Below are 25,175 nucleotides of genomic sequence, written 5' to 3'. Positions count from 1 at the left end.
CTTTAACTCCTCTAGCAAGGAGACAAATTTGACACAAATGCGGAATCAATTATTTATTTCACAATATCTGTGATGATCAAATTTAAAATGTTAAATGACCATGTCCACTTATCCGGCATTTAAATTGTATATAGAATTCCAGAAAATAATTACAAAAGACGATTCGCCTGCAGTTTAAATCTCCACGCCATTTAAAAATAATCAAAAGACATTTTATTTTATTTTAAAAATAAAATAATGGAATTTTTATTACAAAGTCATAATATAGCCCTTATTCCTCCTTACAAAAATATATAAATATAAAATGCTTCTTCCAAGAATATGGATGTGTATGTCCGAATATGTGTATATGTTTTTATGTTTTCAAAATCTTCTTTATATATATACACTTTTACAAAGGAGATTGTGACTTTTAACATAAAGAGTCACATCTTTTGGAAACTAACCAAGAGTCTTTTAAAGAAATTAAACGTGCACATAATACAATTATATTAGTCCTTATTAGCTACGGTGAAGAGATGTATTTCTTCAAATTAAAATGATGGCTCCACACAATACTCTGCTTGCTTGTCAGACGATAGATATCCTCTTTATCCTTCACTACATATTTCCGTCATTCGCTATTCTGCATATCTGTATCTTGCAATTTATCGGGCAATGAATTAATCTACTCATGTATCTTGCCGAACGTTTTGTGCAGAGTGGATTATTATATCATCATCTTGTTGTTCTCATCAGGCCTTTTCAATTTATCGGAATTGGTCTTTCATCGAGCATATGATATGCGACTATGTGTATTTGGAAGGAATTGCATATGCATCAAGAATTATTAATACGGCAAAATACATTCTCGAACATGGTCTGGAATTCCACACTTCCAAATCTCTTTACACGGCATTCATATTTAATAATTTAATGATAGTGTTTGTTATTGTTATTTCTCCTTGGTCAAATGTTGAATTTCAAACCCGTGCCTTTGACGGCAACATGTAGGAAGGATTATTTTCGTAAAACATCAATGGTACCTCTTTGATTCTGAAAAAAAACTTCAATCTTAGCCATGGATGACACATGTTGACATGGGATATGAATCGATGGCAATTATTAGCAATTAGTTGTCTCAATTTCTTCATGTCTTCAATGTGCGCGACCAAGAGATGAGATTCAAGCACATGAACTGATACAAATTGGTGGTATTGTGTAGGGAAAACCAACTCAGTAGCCACAATATCTATGATTCTTCATGTAGAATACCGAAATCACTTGATGGTATCAATGCATTAAGACAGGATAAGCATCTTCTTGTCACGAAATGTCTAAACTGCTGATTGTCACATGATTACCCAATGATAGACCTGTGCTTGATGGATTTGTTCGGTAACCATGAGCCACCTGTTAATGTGCTATGACAAATCAGTTGCAACTCTTTATACAAAAATGCCTTTCACATTTTCCATTATGATACCATGTGACTGGTAATACTTCAACTTGAATGCATATTACAGCAGGCAATATTTGATAGACAACTCAGTTGCACATAAGAGCCTTCTGTTGTTACATGAAGAATGAGAAAAACTGGGGCACTCACATGACACGTTGCAAACATAGAGAATGTCTATTCACAACTTACAAGTTTTATATGCACCCTTGTTGGAGATACTTGATCATAGAGTCTTATGCTAGGTCAACATGTTCATGGTCAAAGCTAGTTATATCTTTATTTCACATTAATGGTAGTTTTATGTTTCATCTGTGTGTGGAATGATTAGGAGTCTGCTCATCGCAGATCTTCAAAGTATCAATATAATACATTTCATTTCTGACTTGTCACCATCTCTAACAAAAATATATTATACTCGCTAGTTGTCAGAATGCAGGGGCATATAGAAACACTTTCAAGTGCTTGGCATTGATTTGTAACAATTTTTTGCTCAAATGGAGACTAGAATTTTGGGCTCCATCATCCCTCACAGCTCTCTTGAGGATCCCCAAAAAGAAATCCAAGATGCAGACCGAAAAGCTCCTACAAGCAAAAGCTTTCCTAACACAAAAGACACAGTCATGAATGATGCAGTCCTTTATTCTAAAACTCACTATGATGCCAAATACATACACTCAACACAAGGGAAGTAAACACACAAAGTTCTAGCTTTTTCTTTCAACATTCTTGCCATCAAGCATTTATATTTTAAAATTATGTGATCATTCTTACCTGTTATGTTATTCCATATATTTTTAAAGCAATACAAACCGTCATTTATTTAGAGTAAATGTAGAGCACGTAGCTTTGTACCAAACAAACAAGTTCTGTAACTCCTGATTGGGCATGGCAATGGAAATGGCAACAAGGCAGCAGAGTGGTAAAGGTGTGAATCAGCAGAATAGAAATGGACCAGCAGAAATTAAATGTATATCAAGTTCTTAAACTAACAGTTATGCACACAAGTGTGTGGACTGAATGACAACAGATTTTAAAGAGTAACTAAATGTAAATGCATTGCGCAACATTCTAACAAGCACATACAATCCTGTTGCATTGAGAATCTGACTAAATAAAGATTACAAATAAACTATTGGATCACTTGTCCTCTTTGTTTCGAGTACTGCCTAAATCAAGCATGCATATTAACATTGAACAACAAGCTTTACGTACCCCTTCCAGAGACACACATAAACCATGACACATGAATAGTTAAACTTTTATCAATTAAGCTTTAATAGTAATATGTTTTATGTCAATCTCCAACTGTCCATTTCAAAGCTATAAAAAGCTCTAATAGAACTTTGTCATACTATTTCGGGCCGTACATCAATGAGATGTTCAATCCTACATTATAATCATTAAACTATATGTATTCATTTTCATATTATCAATTTTGAGTGCACTATACATTTCTACATCAAAGAATAGCACTAAAACAAGTGCAGGAAATGTTCAAAGTATGTACTCTAAACCCTCTATTGCACTTTTGATTGAAAGTTTACTGCCAAGTTCACTTCTAAGATTACAATGTGCATCAGCTCTCACAGCCTGCAAGGTAACATACAATTGCAAACACAAGTGCAGGAAATGCTCAAAAAACATGTACCGTAAACCCTCTATGGCACTTCTGACCGAAAGTTTATTGCCAAGTTCACTTCTAAGATTACCATGTGCATCAGCTCTCACAGCCTGCATGGTTACATGCAATTGCAAACACACAATTAGGCTCAAGCATGCAGACAATTTTTTATGAGTGATAACAATGCACTATAATATAAACCAATAACAAGCTGAAGGAAACAAATGGTAATCTAAGTACACAGAGAAATTCCATATTCTTTATTTTCATGTGAGTCATCAAGCGCATGAGCATACTGAAGATGGGATAAGAAAAAGTTGTCCTCATATTAATTGGTCACGCATAATATTTGAGTAAAGCAGAGAGCTCCCGCTGGAAAAGCACATTGCTTTTGGAACCATTATAATTTATTTTACTCATTCTTATTTGAACAAATTTTTCAAACCTTATCCTTGATTACTATCAATTTTTCCAACTGTATTTGTTCCAAAAATATCTTTAATCCCTTGCCATGAGCACTAACTTATTTGTTCCAAAAATATCTTCAATCCCTTGCCATGAGCACTAACTTACATTTACCCCAAACTAATTTGCCATAAACAAAGAATTTCAATAAAGGACTACCATATTAAAATAATCTTTGCAATAAACAACAAACCAATAAAAGGAAATCCCAGGTCATTACCAATTCGAAAAGGAGCATGGAATGACTAGCCTAGAGAAGCACATACAGTCTTAGGAAAACAAAGCAAACATAAACCCACAAAAAACATTTTTAAAAACTCACAAACCCCTTTCTCACAACAATTATCTCACATGGAGAGCTAGACCTAATACTCTCTAAGGAAACAAAGTTTGTCAATCTAACTATTTTACAAAGAGAATCTCTAAGAATGTTCATGGATGATGACTTTTCATCTTCCTCATTAACTCCAAAGCTTTCCTCATGTCTTCCTTTGCCCATCTTCTTACACCTCTATTGATTTTTAATATGCCCAAATTTACATCAATGTCAACATTTTTCTCAGAACTTTAGGAGATCTAGATTAAAATTTAGAGTTTGAATGCCTGTCTCCTAACTTGTCATTCAAAAATAGATAATCTTTTGTAACATCCTCCACAAATGTCCACCTCATTTATTCTAATAATATGGCTACAACCTAAGTCACAAGGTTCGAGTTCGTGTTCATGTTTGACAACAATAAAATTCGGATGAAGTTCAACAAGGGTAAAAAGTTCGAAAAAAAATCGACATTTAATTTTCCTTATATAAATTTAATTTTTCATATATAATAATAAATTGATTAAATTATAAAAATAAATCAACATCATTAGATGAAATTGAAATAAAATAAATAATTTAATTATTTATTAAAATAAAATAATCTTACTTTAAATTTGAAACTTTATGTACATATATTTTAGTTTTACAATTGATAAGTTAAAATTATAGAAAATAGATCAATGTAAACATTACAACAAATTTAAAATCATTTTCATGTAAACAAAATTAAAGTTTTAATTATTTATTTAATTAATATATAAATTAGAAAAGTGTTATTTATAGTATATGAAATAATAATTCCCCTAAATGTATATTAAGTAATAAATATATCTTAAATATGTACATTATTTAATTTATTATTTAGTACTTCATATACATTTGCGTATACATTTGCGGGACTTAAAAATACTTAGGGGACTTGTATTATCAACTCTCATTTTGACTGCTCACCATGCTGGAAAAGGATTTGCATTGCAGGGAACAATCCAGACGCCTAGTTGACAATCTCTCTGTGCAGATTTTCTTTTGCAAGGATTTTTCTTTTGACGGTTGGCATGTCTTGCATTGATATGACTTGTTCATTTCCGTCAACTCCAACATTGGCGTGTCTTGCATCGATAATATTTCTTCATTTTCAGGACTTCCATTCATTCCGCCCAAGAATGTGTTTCAAAGAACCAAATGTATCACCTGAAATAGCCCTAACCCTATTTCGTAGGAATTTTGGGATGAATTAGAACGAATTTTGTAGATGCTTTCAGAATTCGCCGAATTTTGAATTTCATACAAGAAATGTAGCGAACCCTATGACACAGGCTACAACTACCTCTCTAGTTTTAACTTAGATGAGTTGCTACTAATGACCATAGCAAGATAATCTTATGAATCAAGTAAAGAAATACACAAAGTAATGTATTTCCCTCCAGTCTCCATCTTAACATCTATAGGGGCTAATCCACTTACCATTAGATACATTCAAATGAGGGAGTATGTAATGTCCCCTTTTTTTGGGACATTATAATTGTCTGTGGCCAGCTCACTCCGCCTAGGTTTCAAGGGCAAAAAGGTTCTTTACGGGGTTCAGTTCGAAATTTGGCCTCGACATTTCCAATTCCAAACCCATCAGAGCAGTTTTGGCAGGTTGTCCAGATGCTTACTATTTTTAGTAAGTAATCAGAGCTCAGTATTTTTAGTACCTCAGTGTTGGGTTGGAAGCGTCTCGCCGAGCGCTTTCCAACAAGCTATTGCACATGTTTATCAGAGTTCATTTGGTCAGTTATTTTAATGTCTGATGACTATATGGTCTACTGACTAAAGTGACTATTAAAGTTCATTTAACTTGTCACTTTATTTAAAAGGTACTATGTTCACTTAAGTGACTAAAAGACAAAAAGGTGCTTTATCCCACATTGCTTGAATGAGCGTGCATCACATTGGAAAAAGTAATAAAGGTACAACAAGCTTCACACGTGAGGATATATGAAGATTATAATATTCAAACAAATATTAATCTGGGAGCTGGAAACAGTTGCTGGTTATTTCTTCTAGGACGCAAACCCTTGAAGAAGCATTTTAAGGTTGGACGCAAACCTAGCCTTCTTACAGGTTTTATTTATATTTCCAATCTGACTATTATTTCTATGTATAAGATTGGATTACTTGGATTGTTGCATGTTATTGTATTTCTGTTATATAATACAGTAACATATTTTGGCAGATTGTTTGTTAATTCCTGGTGCATATATGTATTTCTGAATATTGGAGGAAATAAACGAACTTTTCTGAGTTTTCTTGTATTGAAATCTGCTAGTTATAAATCTATTAAAGTTCTAGAAATTGTATCACGTATTGGTTTTCTGTTCGGATTTAAGATCTGCACTTTTTATCACGGGTTTTTGGTAAAATATCCAGAAAGGGATATTACAGTGGTATCAAAGCCAAGAATCCTGCCATGCTGTGGAATCAGCAATACAAGAATTTATGAGCTAAAATATTCTGAGTTCTGGTTGCTTTAATGTGACTGGTTGAACCTTGAGGACGAAAACCCTCAAGTCTGAGTTTCTCTAAGAAGATTGGACGTTACCCTAATCTTCTTTCTAGCTGGCAATATACAGGTTGGGCAGAAAAATCGGCAATGAAAGAAATTCAGTGAAATCAAACAATAGTAAGGTATGAGCATATGGTTTTTATCTTGGTGATTTTTTGATCTTCTGGTCTGCATTTGCATTTCCAGTAAAGGATATCATTAACAACTTTAGCTCCAGAAAAGAGTGAAAAGGAGGGCATAATAGTAGTCACTGCCCAGTTGGTGTGTACCCATTTCGAGTTCACTGTATAGCGTAAAACGCTGGGAACACAAGCGGGTCATATCTCAGCAAGGAAACTCTCACACGAAGTCAGAATAACCATGCGGGTCAGGGCATAGTCGTGAGTCTGAGTTGCTGAAGCCGAGCTTGATCTTTCCCCACGACAGTGAACGAGATTTTGATTGGTATATAGCATTTTGGCGACGGCAGACAGTGAGCCTTTTCACGCCCAGGACTTCACCAACAGTCTTCTTGAACGGGGTCATGGTTTTGAAAATATGAGGAGCGGGCATTATAAATTACAAAGGTCACAATTACAGCAGACTGTTCTTTCCGGATTACCATCTGCGGCATTACATAAACGGGTTGAGCTGGACGTGTTCAGTAATAGTAAACCCAACAACATACGCAAGCTGGTCATAAGTGATCAAGTCAACAACTTCAGTTCCACATTCATTCCGAGCTAAAAAAACCCAGATGGATTCCAGTCAGGTCAAGAGCCGATGCGTGAATACAGTGGCAGTGCATTTGTCATCACATCTGGTCATCCAACAGAGCACAAGTTGAACAGTGCAAGTCTCAGTCCAGTAACATGCATACGGGTTGTCAAGGAAGCGAGTGTTCTGATCACGTCGGGCAGCAACAGACATACTGGATGTGGGCAATGAGGGTGGTAAACAGTCTAAATAAAGGTGAACTGGACCTGGAAGTAGCGTGACTGATAACTCAGCATCCATTCAGACCAAGGAAGGATTTCCTAACAAAAGGAATAGTCGGGTCTGTCACTCTTTCTTCCTACCTTGTATACTTGTTATTTGCAATAAGATGCATTGTTTCAGAGATTTAGCAGAGTACATTGTTCACCATATTTGTTGTTCTTTAATTAAAGTTGAGATTATTTGAAACTCGACCTGGTCTTCACACTGGAAAATATACAACGAATATAGTTCATTCTCAGATTTTAAATGCATAAACCTCAACAGTCAATTAATTCCATACTGTACCTTGCTGCAAGTGACAGTTAGTGATTGCTAGACAACTGTTTGACGAAATTCATTTAGAGCAATTTCAATATACTGCTGAGGGAAACTATCTAAGAATACTACAGTGGAAATCAGTCAAGTGTTTGCTAAATGCTCTAGTTTCAAACTGAATTCTGGGTGCAGTTTAATAAATTTATTAGCAGTGATAACAGACCATTGCCAGGTTGTCTGTGGATTGTTTGACAAAATTCCTCTCATGCTATATATTCAGCATTCTATTTACAGAATTTAAGCTCGGATTATTACAGTCTCACTTAGAGTGGAGCTGGATTCGGCAAATTGGAAATTTAGTGAGTTTATTAAAGTGCCACAGACTGCTCAGAATTCGCATGCCATGGTTGGACAGCACACATTGGGCAGAACTTGCAGAGATTATTATTTCCAGACCTTGGGCAATTGTTCATGACTGTTCTTGAATGTTCTAGTGTTCTATTATTGTTTTCGTTCCAACGGAGAATATTGCAATATCAGTCAAAAACATCGCACGTTCCAGAAAATATAGTATACACAGTAGGGATGTACACCAAGTGTTTGACCAAATTCCTATGGCAAACATATAAGCTTCCTGATCAAGTTAGACAGAACTGGGAAATTTATTACAGGCATTGAATCAGTTAGTTAATCATGTCTACTTCAAGTACCCAGAAACAGTGGGACAAGAATATGGAGAAGCTTAAACAAAGTTTGAAAAGGTTGGATGAAAGTCAGAAAAGGGTGAATGAATTGATTTCAGACCCTTCAAAACTAGACAAAGTGGCACGATGTATGGTTTCCATGATTAAGAGGACTACATCACAGAACGAAGAGAAAGAGGAACAAGAGGTCTCTATAATATCTAGAAGCCTCTATGATGAATTCCCAACAGTTAGTGACCATCATACAGCTGACCTTATGGAGGGAAAAAATCAGACCTTAGAAAATGAATCAGAAAATTCATTTGATGACAATGAATCCCAAGATCATAATGTGGATGGACACGCAACCACCTTGGAAGTGGAAGAGTGTGAAGATATTGTTATATCAGCAGCTTCTACCTCGTCAGTTGAGCCATCCTATGAGGTGAATAGCAACAAAACCCTAGATATTGAGGTGTGCCTAAATGATAGCATACACGATGTTGCTTATCATATGGTGAGTGACATTGATTCGGCCTCATATCACAGTGCGGATGACAAATTGGAAGATTTGTGTGGAATTGTTTCGTCACAAGGGGATCATCATTTAGCAAGCCAACGGAAGGTTAATAACAGGATGGTTGCCACAATCGTTAAGCATTTTGATGTTGCTTGTCAAATGTTGGCCACCGATGGTTGGAGTACTCCTTTGACAAATGACCATGGTGATAGTGTTTTTTCCGTTGTAGAGATACATGCACTCCAAGAAGCGACTGGAATGATGAAATAAAATTACCTACAACTACTTGTAGATAGAGATTTTCTTCTCGAGTGGGATCGCATTTGTTATGTTGCATTGCAGGGAAACAAGGAGAAGCTTGATAAGCTCACTCATGAGCTTGAGGTGACTATGGACTCTTTGTAGAGTGCCCAATTGGCCTTTCAAGAGTCACAATTACAGATTGAGAAGCTTACAAAGGAGTTGAGTTTGGCACAGTCTCCACCAACTACAAATATAGTACAGTTACATACAAAGGCAATTGATAAGAATTTTATATCCATGGGTTGGGGTAGGGATGTGGTTACATCTATCACAGATATTTCAGCTGGGACGAGTACCTTGGTGGAGAACAGTAGAGAACCACTAGTTGTATTGAGTTCTCCTGAGGTTAGTGCTGTGATAGTTGATACAGGACAATTTACTGGTAGCTCTTATGTCACAATGGTGGATTCTCCTGAGAGTTGTGTGGTAGTACACGATGCTACTCTGTCATCCACGTAGGGCATTCGCAAAGTGTCATCCGGTTGGGAGTATAGCTCTCATCTTGACTTGTTTCTGTCTCCTAGAAGCAAATCTGTCACTTCATTCTATGCAGCTAATTTTGGATGTCGGCTTGTTGATTTTCAGAGTCAAAGGGATCAGCTGCTTGATTCAAGTGCTTTTAGTGATGAGCCATTGACAGAGGTTGGAGCATTTTACTAAGAATACACAGTGAGGAGTGCTCATCATTTTTCTTTTGACCCATGCACGGAGGACTTGATGATGCATCGGTGTGGGTTGGTTCCAGAATTATATCATCCTTTGTGGGATGGGTATTCACCATCTTTGGAAGGTGGGATTAGCGGATGCAAGCATCCAACTCAACTATTTGTGGGGAATTACTTGCAAGGAAAGCTGTCAGTTATACATCATGGTAATATGTATCCAACACGATTTGCTACTTCTATGTCACAAAGTTCTCTTATGGGTACATGGTTACAGGACGTCTATGGTGTCAGTCGGCATGATGGTTTGGTTAGTTATCACATCCATGGGAGTTTAGTGGGAGCTGTAGAGAGAAGTTGCGTTATAGACGCTACCGGGTATTTTTATCTCTATATGGTGAATGGATGTGGAGTTCAATTGTTTTGGGATCCCGATGGCGACAGGTTTGACACGATGTATTGGTTGATCGAGGATCCAGGTGTCAATAGTATCTTACATCTGGTGGATTATGCTGTGTTGTTACACAATTACAAGACTATGATCTGTGTGTTTCAACCTTCTGATAGATCAGAGTACCAGAGATTAGAACTATTCCATTTCCACCGGGGTGATATAGTGGTGGAGTCAGATTGGCCGGATCTGCCATTGTCATCAGTACAGATATTGTCGGAGTGGTACAGTGGTACAGTGGTGCAGATATTACAAGATTGGGTCAGTGGTATCTCAGACAGTGCACGAGTTCTCACTTGGGATCCAAGGGGAGCATCCTTATGTATTGCCTTTTATCAGAGAGCTAGGAAAAGAGTTTGGGTATTATCATCTTGTGGTGGATATTGGTATATTGCTGAGCTCCTATCTTCACTTGACCATAGAGACTTGCAAGGTCACTTATGGAGTGAGACATTCATCCTGCCCGAGGGTATTGGTACACAAAGCAACAACATATGGCAGTTGGTGTCCCTTAATGGTGGGCCTTGGGATCCTAGCATTCAGTTATTTGGCACATTGATTCTGCTTGTACTGTTTAACCATTCTAAGTTTGGGAAGATGCATGCTGAGGAGCATCGGTTGAGTAAAACTGCATTCTCAAGGCGAGTATGGGATCCTAGCATTTGGTTTCTACAGGTATGAGCAGATTGCTTGAGGGCAAGCAATCTTTGAGAGGGGAGGCTTTGTAATGTCCCCTTTTTCTGGGACATTATAATTCTATGTGGCCAGCTCACTTCGCCTAGTTTTCAGGGGCAAAAAGGTTCTTTATGGGGTTCAGTTCAAGATTTGGCCTAGAGATTTCCAGTTCCAAACCCATCAGAGCAGTTTTGGCGAGTTATCCAGATGCTTACTATTTTTAGTAAGTAATCAGAGCTCAATATTTTTGGTACCTCAGTGTTCGGTTGGAAGCATCTCGCCAAGAGCTTCCCAATGAGCTATTGCATATGTTTATCAGAGCTCATTTGGTCAGGTATTTTAATGCCTGATGACTATATGGTTTACTGACTAAAGTGACTATTAAAGTTCATTTAACTTGTCACTTTATTTAAAAGGTACTATGTTCACTTAAGTGACTAAAGGACAAAAAGGTGTTTTATCCCACATTGTTTGAATAAGCGTGCATCACATTGGGAAAAGTAATAAAGGTACAACAAGCTTCACACGTGAGGATATATGAAGATTATAATATTCAAACAAATATTAATCTGGGAGCTGGAAACAGTTGCTGGTTATTTCTTCTTGGACGCAAACCCTTGAAGAAGCATTTGAAGGTTGGACGCAAACTTAGCCCTCTTACATGTTTTATTTATATTTCCAATCTGACTATTATTTTTGTGTATAAGATTGGATTACTTGGATTGTTGCATGTTATTGTATTGTTGTTATATAATACAGTAACATATTTTGGCAAATTGTTTGTTAATTCCTAGTGCATATATGTATTCCTGAATATTGGAGGAAATAAACGAACTTTTCTGAGTTTTCTTGTATTGAAATCTGTTGGTTATAAATCTATTAAAGTTCTGGAAATTGTATCAAGTATTGGTTTTCTGTTCGGATTTAAGATCTGCACTTTTTATCAAGGGTTTTTGGTAAAATATCTGTAAAGGGATATTACAGAGTACATCTTTTGGCAAAAAATATTGTTCTTGTAGCTCCTTAGTGGTGGCTTCTTAAGAGACATTCAATAATACTCAACCCAAAAGACAAAGCCAAATTGAACCTTTGCATTCTAATCAATCTTTCCCTATCCATCTATTGCAACCAAGGGCTTTTTTTTTCCTAACACAACAAATCATTGATTTCTATCAATTTGATATTCTATCTTGAGCTTCCACATCTCAAAGTTCTAGCCACCAAATTTTTGAACCCCCATCCTTGGGAGTACTTGTTTCTATGCACCTCTGGATTACCTACAAAAAGATCCCTTTTAAGGAAAAGATTATTCCAAAAGCTTCATTAATTCAGCTAAAACAAAGCTCTAATACCAAAGTGAAAGGAAATAATAAAAATACTTGGCAAACTCTATGCTAATAGAATCTAAAATCCAATAGAAAGTGATAAGTGACACATTTAAAGCCAACACAATGATATTCCCCAAGAAACACTTTTAGGAAAAGGCTCAAAAAAATAGCACCACTCACCATGTTAACATATAATGCTTACAAGAGAGCTTCTTGGCTACCTATCACATGAATCACAGTGCCATATGTTTTTATTTATAGGCACAAGTCTCATAGGAAACCACTAGCTAATTCTAGAATTCCATTCCAAGATTCCTTATTACCAAACATGTGGAAGCAAGCCAAACAAAATGTGTTGGTGGGGAAGTAGCATATAGGGAAGTAGCATATAGGGATTCAATTAAAATGGCTTTAAGACCAAACCCTACAATTTAGGAACCCTTTTAAAATAAAAACTTGCTCCATTGAATGTCATGCCGTGGTAAAAAGAATCCACCAACCACATCTTGAAGAGGTCAGCAAAAGATCTCTAAAGAACCCTAAGTACTTATCAACAATAGGCTTGATGAAACCTTTGATGTTATTGGAAGTCTGATGGAAATAGGCCCCCCCCATAGAAATAGGCCCCAACAACTACTGCATAGATGATACATTAACTCTATAACGTAGGGAAATAAGGTTAACTAGCATATGCATGTAATTGTAAACTAGGAAACTAGGCCTATTTCCACTTTACTTATATGGACAGTGATCCACTTGGCTCAAGGGACTATGTACAAAGTGAACTAAGGGGTCCTTGTTTGGGGAGTTGAAAATGATACTCAATATATCTAGGGCAAATGTGAAACCTAGCACTAAAAGTGGGAAAAAGAAGGTTTTTAGCATTTAAAGTGTTAAATAGATATCCAAACAAAAAAAAAATCTAGAAAGAGCAAGTAGAAAGGAATCTATCCCTAAAATCTGATCTATAATCGAATGAGCTATTTTGCTCAAGGGACTGGGTACGAAGTGAACTAAGCAATCCTTGTTTGGGGAGTTGAAAATGATACTCAATATATCTAGGGTGGATGTGAAACCTGTTGGTTCCCAAAACCGTAGATTGGAAATCCAAGAGCCTGCCACTTCTCCGATGGGACTTCTCAAGCAGTTCTGGCCAACAAATGGGAATACTTCTAAATTCCCCTACACTTCAAGCCCCACTACACCCAAGCGGGTAAACCTTTACCTCAAATGTTGACTACCTGGTTCGAGGCTTTTCTTGGAGTTCTTCGACTAGCAAGGTCCTCGAACTCGATGAAGCCGAATGTTGAATATTTGATAATTGAATGTTTTGTATAAATTTTGTAAATAATGGAAGTGATGCTTGTAGAAGGAATATGTAGATTTTCTGACTTTAATAAAAAGACCAGTGCCTTTGCTCATCCGGGCAATAGAGTCAACTTCGGTGAACTTTCACGTACAACTTCATAATGTTCAATGCACTTATACTGCCAACAATTTTAATAATCCAGATGTGACAGACCAATTATAATGCAATCTTAAATTAGTTTAGATTGAATTTTAACTCCACTGAGAAGGAGACAAACTGGACAGAGGTACGGAAACAATTTAATATTTCACAACACCTATGATGATCAAATCTAAAATCCTGATTTGACCATGTCCACTCATCTGATATCAAAATCATATACAAAATTCTAAAATATAATTATGGACAATTCGCCTGTAGTTTAAATCTCCACGCCATTTAAAAATAAACAAAAGACATTTTATTTTATTTAAAAATAAAATAATGGAATTTACATTATCAAGCCATATTTAGCCCTTATTCCTCCTTACAATAATAAAATAAAAATACTTTTCTCCTAAGAGAATATAAATGTTCGGATATGTCCCCTTTTGTTTCATAAAACTCCTATTTATATCTTCATACTTAAAAAGAATATGACTTTTCAATTTCAAAAGTCATTTCTTTATAAATAAGTCACACCCCTCTGATTTAAACAAATCACCACTTTACATATTACCCTTTCTTAATAACATATCTTCCTATATTATTTCAAAATGACACCACTTCATAATAAAATATTGTAATCTCTTTAACACTATTATTTTTGGCCTTATGCTATACTTTAATAATAATAACATGGCTTCCGTGAAAGGCTTGGTAATTTCATGACACCGTCTCAGGATGAATTCATCAAAGCTCCATTGCTCGACTTCTGGCACATGTCGTTAATGGTTTCTATTCTTGTTGACGGTATTTCTACTGACTCGAGCATTGCCGTATGTTGTTATTTACACCGTGGGTGTTTGTGTGAGCAATGGCACCTAGGGACCTGTAAAGAACTCTAGACCTTGGCAAATGGCAGTTGCAGAAAAATACTGAATATGTCCCAATATGAAGCTGTGCCGATCTGTGAGATATGGTCACAATTTGAAGGAGATATTGTCAGATATTCAAATTAATGTATCCATCATAAAAGAATACCGATGATTAGCGTACACTTAGAATGTCATCGGGCTTTTACAAGGAGTCAAATTCTTTATTGATGATTTACTAAGTTCCATAATTACCAAAAATCATTTTCCTTTACATGGTTGGTAAACACGCATTGCTCCTCAAATTGCTTTAACACACACTGTTTAATCATTGTGACCATCTTAAGTCTCGCATATATATTTTGATAGTGCTTGGTAAATATATAAATGCCTGCAGGGGATACCTAGCACATATTTACTAAGCTTTTTGGTTTAATATCTTGTAATAGTTATTCATTTCGGCCTAAATCAGATGCATTTGAGATCTGCTTCAAAGGCATCGGTATGTGTTGGATTTTCTATGCACTTGACTACTCCTGGACATAGCCGGTACTGCATATATATTAGCAGTGAAGGCATCTGGTGAAGACTTTCCTCCTGTTTATTGGTTTATATAAGCTTTCAATATGCCATCCATATGCCAGTTCTGTTATGCTATATACCAGAAAATCTTGCCGTGGGCTATAGATCCCTTGTTTCTACGTCTCTATGCTCAGGCCTCCTCACAGTTTCATGTTCCATACTTGGTCTCAACTGTCTCCTGTTATCAATAGAAGCGCTGCAAGTCCTTGTGAAAATAGTTCCATCATTCATATCTTAAAGTCTTTCAATCTCAGATGGGAATATGAACTCGCTAATGATTGTAACAAAACCATTTTCACCGAACAGGATTATCTGCAGACCTCCACCCGCATAGATTATATATTCTTCATTATCAGAGGAGTGTTCCAAAATACTTGAATGAGCACCAAGAGAATTCGAGTGTACAGTGGCAATCTCAGGTGTATCATAAACTCAATTCTTCCAAGTTCTTTCATCAAAAGTATTGAAGGAAAGCTTCATGTGAGCTTTGCATTGTCCAAACTTCTCTATAGCAATCTGATTCCATCACTAGCAATATTCCCGTGTAGAGGAACGTCACTGTATTTCTTCTCTAATTTGAGCCAAATTTCATATCTAAGTTGCCTTCTATCTGCTATTTTGAATGATTCTTTCAACTCTAATTCCTTTAATCAGAATGGACTGTGCTCTGATATATACAAAATCCTCTGAGATGTTCTTATCTGCAAGACTCTTATCACTTTAATGAAGAGATCGATAGTCCCAACACTCATAGCTTTTACTAAACCCATCATCCATCAGAATGTTAGTTCAGTGTATGCTCTTCTTATTATGGTAAATGTTTGATGCTTTCCCGTCAAGTAGATGTGCAGATTCCTTGATCATATGCATCTTGTCATGAATAAATTTTATCTGGATAAGAAGACTCATAAGTAAATACCATAGATCACTCAGCTGAAGTGTGTAGTTTCTCATCCATCATTTCCAACCTCATGTTTCAATTATCATGTCAATAATGGAGATTAAATTTCAGGCTCCATCAATACCTAGCACTAAAGGTGGTAAAAAGAGGGCATTTAGCATTTGAAGTGTTACAAAAAATAGATATCCAAACAACAAATAAATCTAGAAAGAGCGGGTAGAAAGGAACCTATCCCTAAAATCTGAGCTATAATCAAATGAGTTATTTTGCTCAAGCAACCTAGACTTGGAAGCACCGAATGTGGACAAGATTGCTAAATCTAGGAACAAGATGCTACTTAGATGTTTCCACAAAAGTTACATCAAAGTGTTCAAGACTTTTTCACTTGGGGTGATCTAGACCTTGCTAATGTCAAGGTCTCTATCTCCTCAAGCTGATTCTGGATTTGCCCTTTTATCCTATCACTTGCACACATAAGACAAGAAATTGATGGGTTGATGGGACTTTGCCTAGGTTAAACCCTAGTTTTGGAATTAGCCATAAAATTGGATAGAAAAATACTCGAATCGAAAGCATGTTGTAAAGTAGCAAAGGCCAGATCTAAAAATGAGGTATTCAAACCTTATACCTTGTCGATGCAATGTTATTTGAATATGATCACAAGTGTTGAGGCAATAACATGACTTGACAAAACCTAAAAGGAAATCAATCATAAACACATGCTTGCATGGAGGTTGTTGCAACTTGCCACAATGCTAGATGTAAAGAATATAGTGGGATGAAATGATCTTGAATGCTTTCGTGATATGATGAGGTGGTTATGCAAAGTGGGGTGGGTAAGCTTGCTTTTGTACCTCCCCATTAAACGAGTTTGTAATTTCAAAGCAAGCCAACATGGAGAAGGATTTTCTACTCTTGTAAACTAGTTGTTAGATGATTCGAATTTGGGCCCCTTTTCTTGGGGCAAGGTCGCCTGCCCTGCACAGCCCTCTTCTGGGTCAAGGTTACCCCAAGCGACCTTATCCTGGGACAAGGACAGCCCAAGCAGCCTTGACCTCCTAATTATGGCAAGGTGAAGGACCAAAGGTCTAGAATGCAACGGACATGTTTGTTTCTAAGCCAGTGCAAGGAGAATTGAACATGATTGGGTATGAGAGGTTAACAATGCCTAAATGAGGCCTAAGCAAGCATGAAATTGTATAGGGATACAATTTACAAGGCTACAACTCCTAAAATAGAAAGAAAACTCCTTCAATCACCTTTACACGCTAAAGCCTATAAACTCTAGAGAAAAATTTGAACATAAGATCAACATTCATCAACCACCTTTTCTTCCCCTTTCCTTGCAAGAAAGAATACTAGTGGACATTCCCAAGCTATAAAGAAAGAACACAAATCAAGCAATATTAAGGGAAACTTCACAAATAATACAAGTGAATCTTGTTGTTGGACATCAAAACATAGTAAGAGAGCAAAGCACAAGGTGCAACAAGAGCCCCATTGTTTTCTTGATCACTAGGACACCAAAGACAAGAGGAGAAGAAATGTCTCCAATGTTGGTGCTTTTTTCATCCCCTCATTATAATAATCCCTATTTCTCCTCCTATAAATACTCAACCTTTTTATGACACTTTCTACTATGACCACCCTTGTCTAAAGTCCTATCATTCTCCTTTCAACCATTGTTATGATGGCACTTTTTTTTACCTAATGTTTCCCTAATGTAATGTCTATAAAACAAGTCCCCCTCTATCCCCTTCTACTCTTGAACCCACTTGTTTCCTCTCTATCAAAAGCCTTCCCCACATCTCAATGCAACTCAATTCCTCTATAATGCCCATATCTCCTTGTCATAAATTCCTTAACCCCCACTATCTTTCCTATGTTTGTCATTGTTCTCCCCCTTTCCAGACCACCATTGACCTTCATAGGACCAAACATCCTCTACACAACAAATGCCCACTTCAATAAGCCCCACAAGGCAATCCTTGACTCAACTTCTTGGCATTATGCAACAATTCAATCAAACAGCGATAAAGTCCTAGTAGTGTGTCATTTCTTATAGTGTCAAAGTCATATCTAAGGTATTAGAACCATAATGATAGTTAGTCCAAAGGCACAAGTCATGTATTGTGAAAATAATCCCCATCATACAAAAGTCATCGAATCAAATGACTCTTCCATATTATAATAGTTTTATAGCTTCCATGAACTTCAAAGGGGCCTTAGAGAACGAAGGTACAACATCATAAAGAGCAACAAATTTTGCTGTAATCTTTACAAGATCAACCAATGCTCTATAATGAAACTATGAATCTAAAGTGAACTGATAAGACCTTGAAACGAAGTGGCCAAAAAGAAAAGGGCCCGAAGTAGAGGACAACAACATGAAAATAGAGGTTCAAGACCAACAAGACAGAGAAAGACAAATAAGGAAAAAGTAGTGCAGGACATGAAAGCCCAAGCAAATGTGATAGAATGATAGCTACATGCAAAACACAATAATACAGAAGAGGTGGGATCCAACTTAGAAGCTAAATTAAGAAAAGCATGGTTTAAAAGAATTTGACCTAAAAGAAAGACTTAAAAATGTACCAACCATATAATGCCCCCTTCTAAATTTACCCTAGAGTCAAAATTGCAACACGTTAGCATTAGGGTTATATCTTTACCAAGTAAAATATCTCCATTAAGCAATAAAGTAAAAACATATCAACCATGTAATGTCCCCTTCTAAATTTATCGCAAAATCATAATTGCAACAAGTTAGGGTTAAGGTTATAATTTTATCAAGTAAAATATCTCCTTTAAACAATATGAGCCTAGACTTAGAAAATGCAACTATTGAAGTGAGTTTTGTACCACTACAACATGCAGAGTCAAATACTTAAGTAACGAAGGATAAAATACCAAATTTACAACTCTCTTGAATAAGGATGCTCATATGCTAAACAATGTATATGGATTGTGTGATAGAATTGGACAATCCCAAAGATTCCTTCTTATTACAGACTTTCACTTAGATATACTAATGTAAGATGTTGGGTATCACAAAGGGACTTCAATTGTCCATTTAATGGATATCAACCACTTTAACTATTTCTAAGCAAACAAACTACAACGGAAAGGGTTTAGGAATCTATTCTACTCCTAGAATGTAAGAAACTATGGATCTGTTTGTGACTCTACTTGACTTGGTTCAGCCATTAACATTAACCAAGCTAGTGTGATCTCCTAAGGTAGATACAAGATTTTCAAATTATCACCATTGCATTAACACCATCCATCGATGCATTTCAACGTGTAAGCGATAATCAAAGTATCATCGACATTAACCAAGCTAGTGCAATCTCCTAAGGTAGATGTAAGATGATCAGACTATCACCATTGCATTAACAGCATCCACTAATGCATTTCATTTTTCAATAATTGAAGTAAAGCTCATAAGTGTCTTATTTGACCATATAAGGCAAACATACAATCAGCAAGTAGCTAGTAGTTTGGTCTAAACAAGTTCGATAAAGATACATCCAAAATATCCTCTATTTAACTAAACAACACTTCTAATCAATATGAAATAAAATCGTAATCTAAGTGGGGAAATGTAGGAACATTGCAATACTCCAAATGATCAAACAATTCACCATGACAACCAAAAATGAATTAAGAACAATTTGGCAATTGAATTAAGAAGAAATTGGCAATATCATAGAAATAATTTCTCAACTCTCTCCCTTAGCTAAGCTAATCTAATTCATTACAGATGAGAAGGCCTTGGCATTTTATAGTATTCCAAAAGCAATGAATGGCCAAGATCAATTCAAGATCAAGGGCCAATATTATGCACCAAAGCCCTAATCCAACTAACATCTACAAGCATTAAATGCTTGCCCAATTACAATAAAGTACCATCTTATGTGCCAATAGAAAAATTACATTGCTTTAAAGGGCCAATAAGAAAATTGGTTAATATAACAACTAGGCAAAGGGGCGCTAATAAATGGGTCAATCAAAATAAAGCACCACCTTGTGCGCAAATGAGAAAATTATAATGCTTTTGTCAACCAAGTAGCAAAGAGGTTAGGTAGAAGCTTATATAAGAAGGCGTCGATCAGTACACCAATGATAAAATGCACATATTTTGAGCTCTTCCACTTGGACACTTGGCATAATCTGATTGGTTGAATCATAGTGTGTTTATCTTATCGGCTTAATAAATACCACTTGATAGTGAGAAAATATCTCAACATTATCAAGCCTTCAATTGTAATGGCTCATATTCTCAAATTATTTCATTTCGCGCATTCTCTCTACCTTTTTGGAAATCTTCTCATTGCACTTTAGACTTGTACTTAAAGTCTTGATGTCTATGCAATAGAAATCTCCTCACTGACATGCTTTTGTACTTGTATTTGACCTCGCCCTTGTAGAAGTGATGTTTGGCATATAATTGGACCATTCATTGAACTTAGAACTCCAAAAGAAATTCAAGTTAGTTTCTCTATTTAACTGTAGACTTCGTCATGATGTTGTACTTCCAATTTGAAGTCTAATTTTTATCTTCAGTTGAGGTTTCAAACAAATTTGGACAAATAACATTGATCATTGTACCAAGGATACCTTCCTTTTGCAAGTTGTGGCTACTTGATGTGAACCTCATTGGAAATATTAAAATCTAGGGTTGTCATTGCACCAAAATATCGACCTATCAATGTCCAATACAACCACTACACGTATAGAATCCATAGGAGGCGGTTAGCCATGTTGCGAACCCCACAAGGGATACTAGCCCACTACTAGCAATCCCCATCCTAGCATCACTCGAAGAGACCTGTAAAGATTTGACCCTGTAACCAAGCTCTAATACCACTTTTCAAAAGTGTTAGAAATAGGAAATATTGAGAGGGGGGATGAATTGGTATTTTACAAACTTTTTCCCAAGTATGGATATCATTCACAATCTTATAACTTGCATAGACAGATAAACTAATTAAGCGGAATAGTAAACATAGTCATTAAACAATGCAACACATAACACCATATTTTGTTAACTAGGGAAACCCTAGCCAAGGGAAAACCCCGATGGGGATGATACCCACAAAATGATCCACTAATCAAAAAGTATATGGTGAAAGATATTGACCCTATTAGGAGTCTATTACATCTGTATAATGTCTCGGTCCTTATTAGAGGACTAGGCCATGTTAGAAGCCTTTGTTAGGAGTTGCTATTACAATTACAGAATTGCAGAATGTATGCAAAATAAGCCCACTGCCCAAGCATGCAATATACGATATTCCGTATACAAAAGTATAGATACAAAAACCTCTTTACAACTATTGATATCTTCAATATCTAGTATAATCATTGTAGCTCGCTTTAACAACTTTGCAGGTACTGTGTCTTATTTCTCCGATTACAAAGTTCGCATCTCAAAACAATAGCATAGATATTGAAATAACCATACATCACATTCACACAACTTCGCATTTTGCAAAACTATACTTTTTACCATAACATAATTATCTCATAATATCCTAGACTGTTGGCCTTCATGCTTCCACACGTGTCCCAAAGTACAAAACTATACTTTTACTACTTAGGGTTAACATCTAGGATATCGTCCCTTATTAGTTAAGTATTTATTTAGATAAATAAAACAATTACTTAACATAAAATATACCATTCCTCAACTTTGTCCTGTCCAGTTGGCTCATAACTGCAACTGGTAAAACCATTATAGCTCTGTCTATACTGCCTTGCGCTCTCAGATGTAGAATCTTCATACTCTATTCTATCCCTCCTCAAGTGTGCACGTGTCAATAATGTTTCTATGAATCTCGCCAATCAAAATTGTGGATGTGCTAATAGATAATCTTCATACTACTTAGACATATTTCTAAGTCTTACTACCAAAACTTTGTCTCCAAACTTTGCTCACTTCATACTAAGTATATGTTGCCATAAATGACAACTCGATACTATCTACCACCTAGCCAAATTGCCAACAATCTCCCCCTTTAGCATTGATGGCAACATATGGGAAATTAGCTAGGTCCCAAACAAGATATTTTCAAAAATCTTCAAAAACTGTGAAGTTTCTCACATGGCCATTACAAAATTTCAAAATGAGGATCATTCTCTATTTATACCATCTTACATCCTTATATCTCCTAAATACTTATTACTACCCTTTTGAGTATACACTACACATACTACACTCCCCCTTACATAAACATATAATTTTTCTTACACATGCATACAACTTTGCTTACTTTACTCCCCCTTTGACATCAATGATAAAGGTGAGTCAAAAACTAAAAACTAAATTTTACTGCTACCTTCCTTGTCTTTATGCTGATGAATTGTGCAACAATGCAATGCAGTCAGCAAAGTTTCTCTTCAAGCTAGTTAAGCCTTCATTCCATGCTGCCTTTACTGATTCTGAAACTGTCAAAAGTGCACATAACCCATAAGATGCTAACTCAATGGATTGAAAAACTGTGTAGCTAAATTGTTCATAGGATGTCTTTGCTTTCAAACAATCCTCTAGCTACCTCTGAACTGTATCAATCTCCAATGATAGGTGTTCTCTCAACAAAGAAAACCTCTGAAATTTTTTCTCTCTACTGCTCTCCAGTATTCTTCTCTCATCATATAGCTTGTTGATTCTTGTTCCAATTGGATGACTAGAACATTTGTCTTTAGCTCACTTGATACCGACTTTAGCTCATCTTCCTTTGCCTTTATTTGTGCATTAAAGGTGCTCATATATTCATGTGCTGGTGCACATTTCCCATAGAGCTCCTTGCCTTCATGTATGCAACCTCGCAATTCTTTGATGCATGTGTCAAGATCTACCAAATCATCTTTGACATTCTGACTACCTTTGCAAAAATATTTGCATCATGCTCTGTTTGGGCCTTTGCTATTGCTACCTCATCAATGTCTGGAAGTGACTATCAAATTCTTCCAACACTTTTGTAGCCTTTTTCTAGGGATTTGCTTCATTAACCTGAATGCAAGCTTTCCATCTTTGCTGTCATCTTCTCATGAATTTCTTGAGTTCCTTTAATACCTATGCCTTTCTCAATTATCTTGCTAATAGTTAAAACAGATAATTGTTTGAGCATTTCCAGCTTAGGATCCTCTATTGATTCTACTGGTTTAGAGTTCATTATGTTCGCCATCAAAGTCTCTAAAGGTGACTTTGAGGAACTTGGTGCTTCTCTACTTGTGTCTTTGATAGGGACTGACTTGTTGTAATTGTAAACTTTGATCATCTTTGCTGCTTTTTATTTCTGTCTTTGCTGTTGTCTGATTTTCCTCCTTATTTTTCTCTCTTTCCTCTTCTCCTTTATCCTCTTTCTCTTCTTCTCCATTTTTAGAGCTTGTACACCATACCAAATTGTGAACAATAGGGCCATAGTCCTTAAAGGGATCTTCTGTTGTGTCAACAGTTATACCTGTGCAATATATGCTCATAGGGTTTGTTCCAACTGTGATCTGAGGGACCTCTAATTCTGGTGCTTCTGCCTCTGTCATCTTCGTGTCTTCTGTTGTTGTTGTTGCTGCTGTAGGAGCTGATAACTCTGTTGCTTCCCCTAGTACTGTCATTTTTCCTTTGTTAAGTTCAGATGAAAACATTATTTTGTCTTCTGAAGTCTTATGGACTTGGTGTTCTTCATCTCTGCCATTACCTTAACTATTGCTTTCTCAGTTTCTTTATTAACCTCTTCATAATTGCCTCCAATTATAAGAATGGCTCTTGTCTTGTTGTGTAATATTGTAGCCTCAAGTGTAACAACCTGACCTCTCATCTTCTTGCCTGCGTATGTGGCCATTTTAATGTCCTCAATTTTGTCAGCATCAGAGTTTCAGGGATTAGCCTATTATTGTGATCCTCGTAGGATAATTATTGTGGATAGAGGGTCTTTTGTGGCAACGACTTAGCTTGGGAGGGTCTTATCTTCTCCACATCTCAGTAAGCTACAGGTTGGTCTTCGTTTGGCTTAGATTGGACTTCATTTGAGCTTAGTTTTGTGTACTTACTATTTGTGGTAAGTTGGTGTTGATTGAGATGGACCCTTTCTATTTTTGAAAAGTGCATTTGGTCACATGGAGAAATAATAGGTATGGCTCCTATTTCAGATGGCATATTTAAATGATTAGTATTTTGGGAGTTAATATATTTTTAGTGGCCAAATTATTATTGATTATTAAATGGATTATCATAAAGTTATAATTTAACTTTATAATTTCATTTAAGTTGAGAGTTGAGTTATCATTGGAAAGTGTCATTTATTAATTAGTTAAGCCAAGTCAAGTGAGAATATAATGGAAGCTTTTAATTAATGTTGAGGTGAAGCTTCTTGAGTGAAGTTAAATTTTGGCAACAAGAGAGAATCTGGAGGTTATAAATACAAGCTCATTTCATTGGGAAAAGCATGCTTGAATATTAATTTTCTTTTGTTGCCTCTGTGGCTTTTTCTGAGGTTCTGATTTTCAAATCCCTTGCTGAGGTATAAGGGTTTCATCTAAGGTTTTTGCTCCATTGCTGAAGTATAGTGGAGATTGGTTTCTTGTGACTTCTGAGATTTTCATAGTGGCTTCTTGTATTGTATTTCCTATGGCTGAGGAGCTATTGTTGGTTGGAATGATTTAGTGTCTTCTTTTACTGTAATGACTGTGGCTAAGAGGGCAATTCTATCTTAGAGAGCTTGGTAATTTATCTTTGATTTCTGGTAGTTTCTGATTTGGATTTCTCAAGGCTGGACATTTGTGGTTTTGCTGGTGATAAAATCTTTATGTGATTGCAAGCGAGAATTGTCTGAAGCATACTAAGTTAATGAACAAATTCAGAATTCGTTGTGAGTCATTTGTTGTTTCAGATTTAAATGTGCAAATTCACATGGCAGATTTATATACTAGTGCTTGATATTTATTTGAGAAATGTATAAGGCTAAGGTTAACTGAATTTGTGAACAATTGTTGCATTTTCCAATACCGTGTTTGGAATTTTAAATACCATATATTCAGTAATAATTGGGTTGTCTGGCAAGTGTTTGTTGAAATATCAAATGTATAAATAAGTGGTATTGCTAGAAGCATAACCGAATAG

General features: G+C 36.1%; 1 protein-coding gene across 2 annotated transcripts in view; it reads right to left on the bottom strand.

Moving 5' to 3' along the window:
- LOC149551102 (uncharacterized) overlaps positions 1-25,175 on the bottom strand; it is a 169,987-nt gene that overhangs the window by 30,803 nt on the left and 114,009 nt on the right. For both annotated transcript variants that reach the window (XM_089786674.1, XM_089786675.1), the window contains one exon: positions 3,090-3,172. In XM_089786674.1, the coding sequence (XP_089642800.1) occupies positions 3,090-3,172 (83 nt within the window). The remainder of the gene's footprint in view (positions 1-3,089; positions 3,173-25,175) is intronic.

The sequence above is a fragment of the Cupressus sempervirens genome, chromosome 6 (assembly GCF_028749045.1).
Source record: "Cupressus sempervirens isolate cs-2001-9-10 chromosome 6, ASM2874904v1, whole genome shotgun sequence".
Classification (NCBI taxonomy): Eukaryota; Viridiplantae; Streptophyta; class Pinopsida; order Cupressales; family Cupressaceae; genus Cupressus; species Cupressus sempervirens.
The sequence above is the reverse complement of the archived record's forward strand: the minus strand, read 5'-3'. Positions and strand labels throughout refer to the sequence as shown.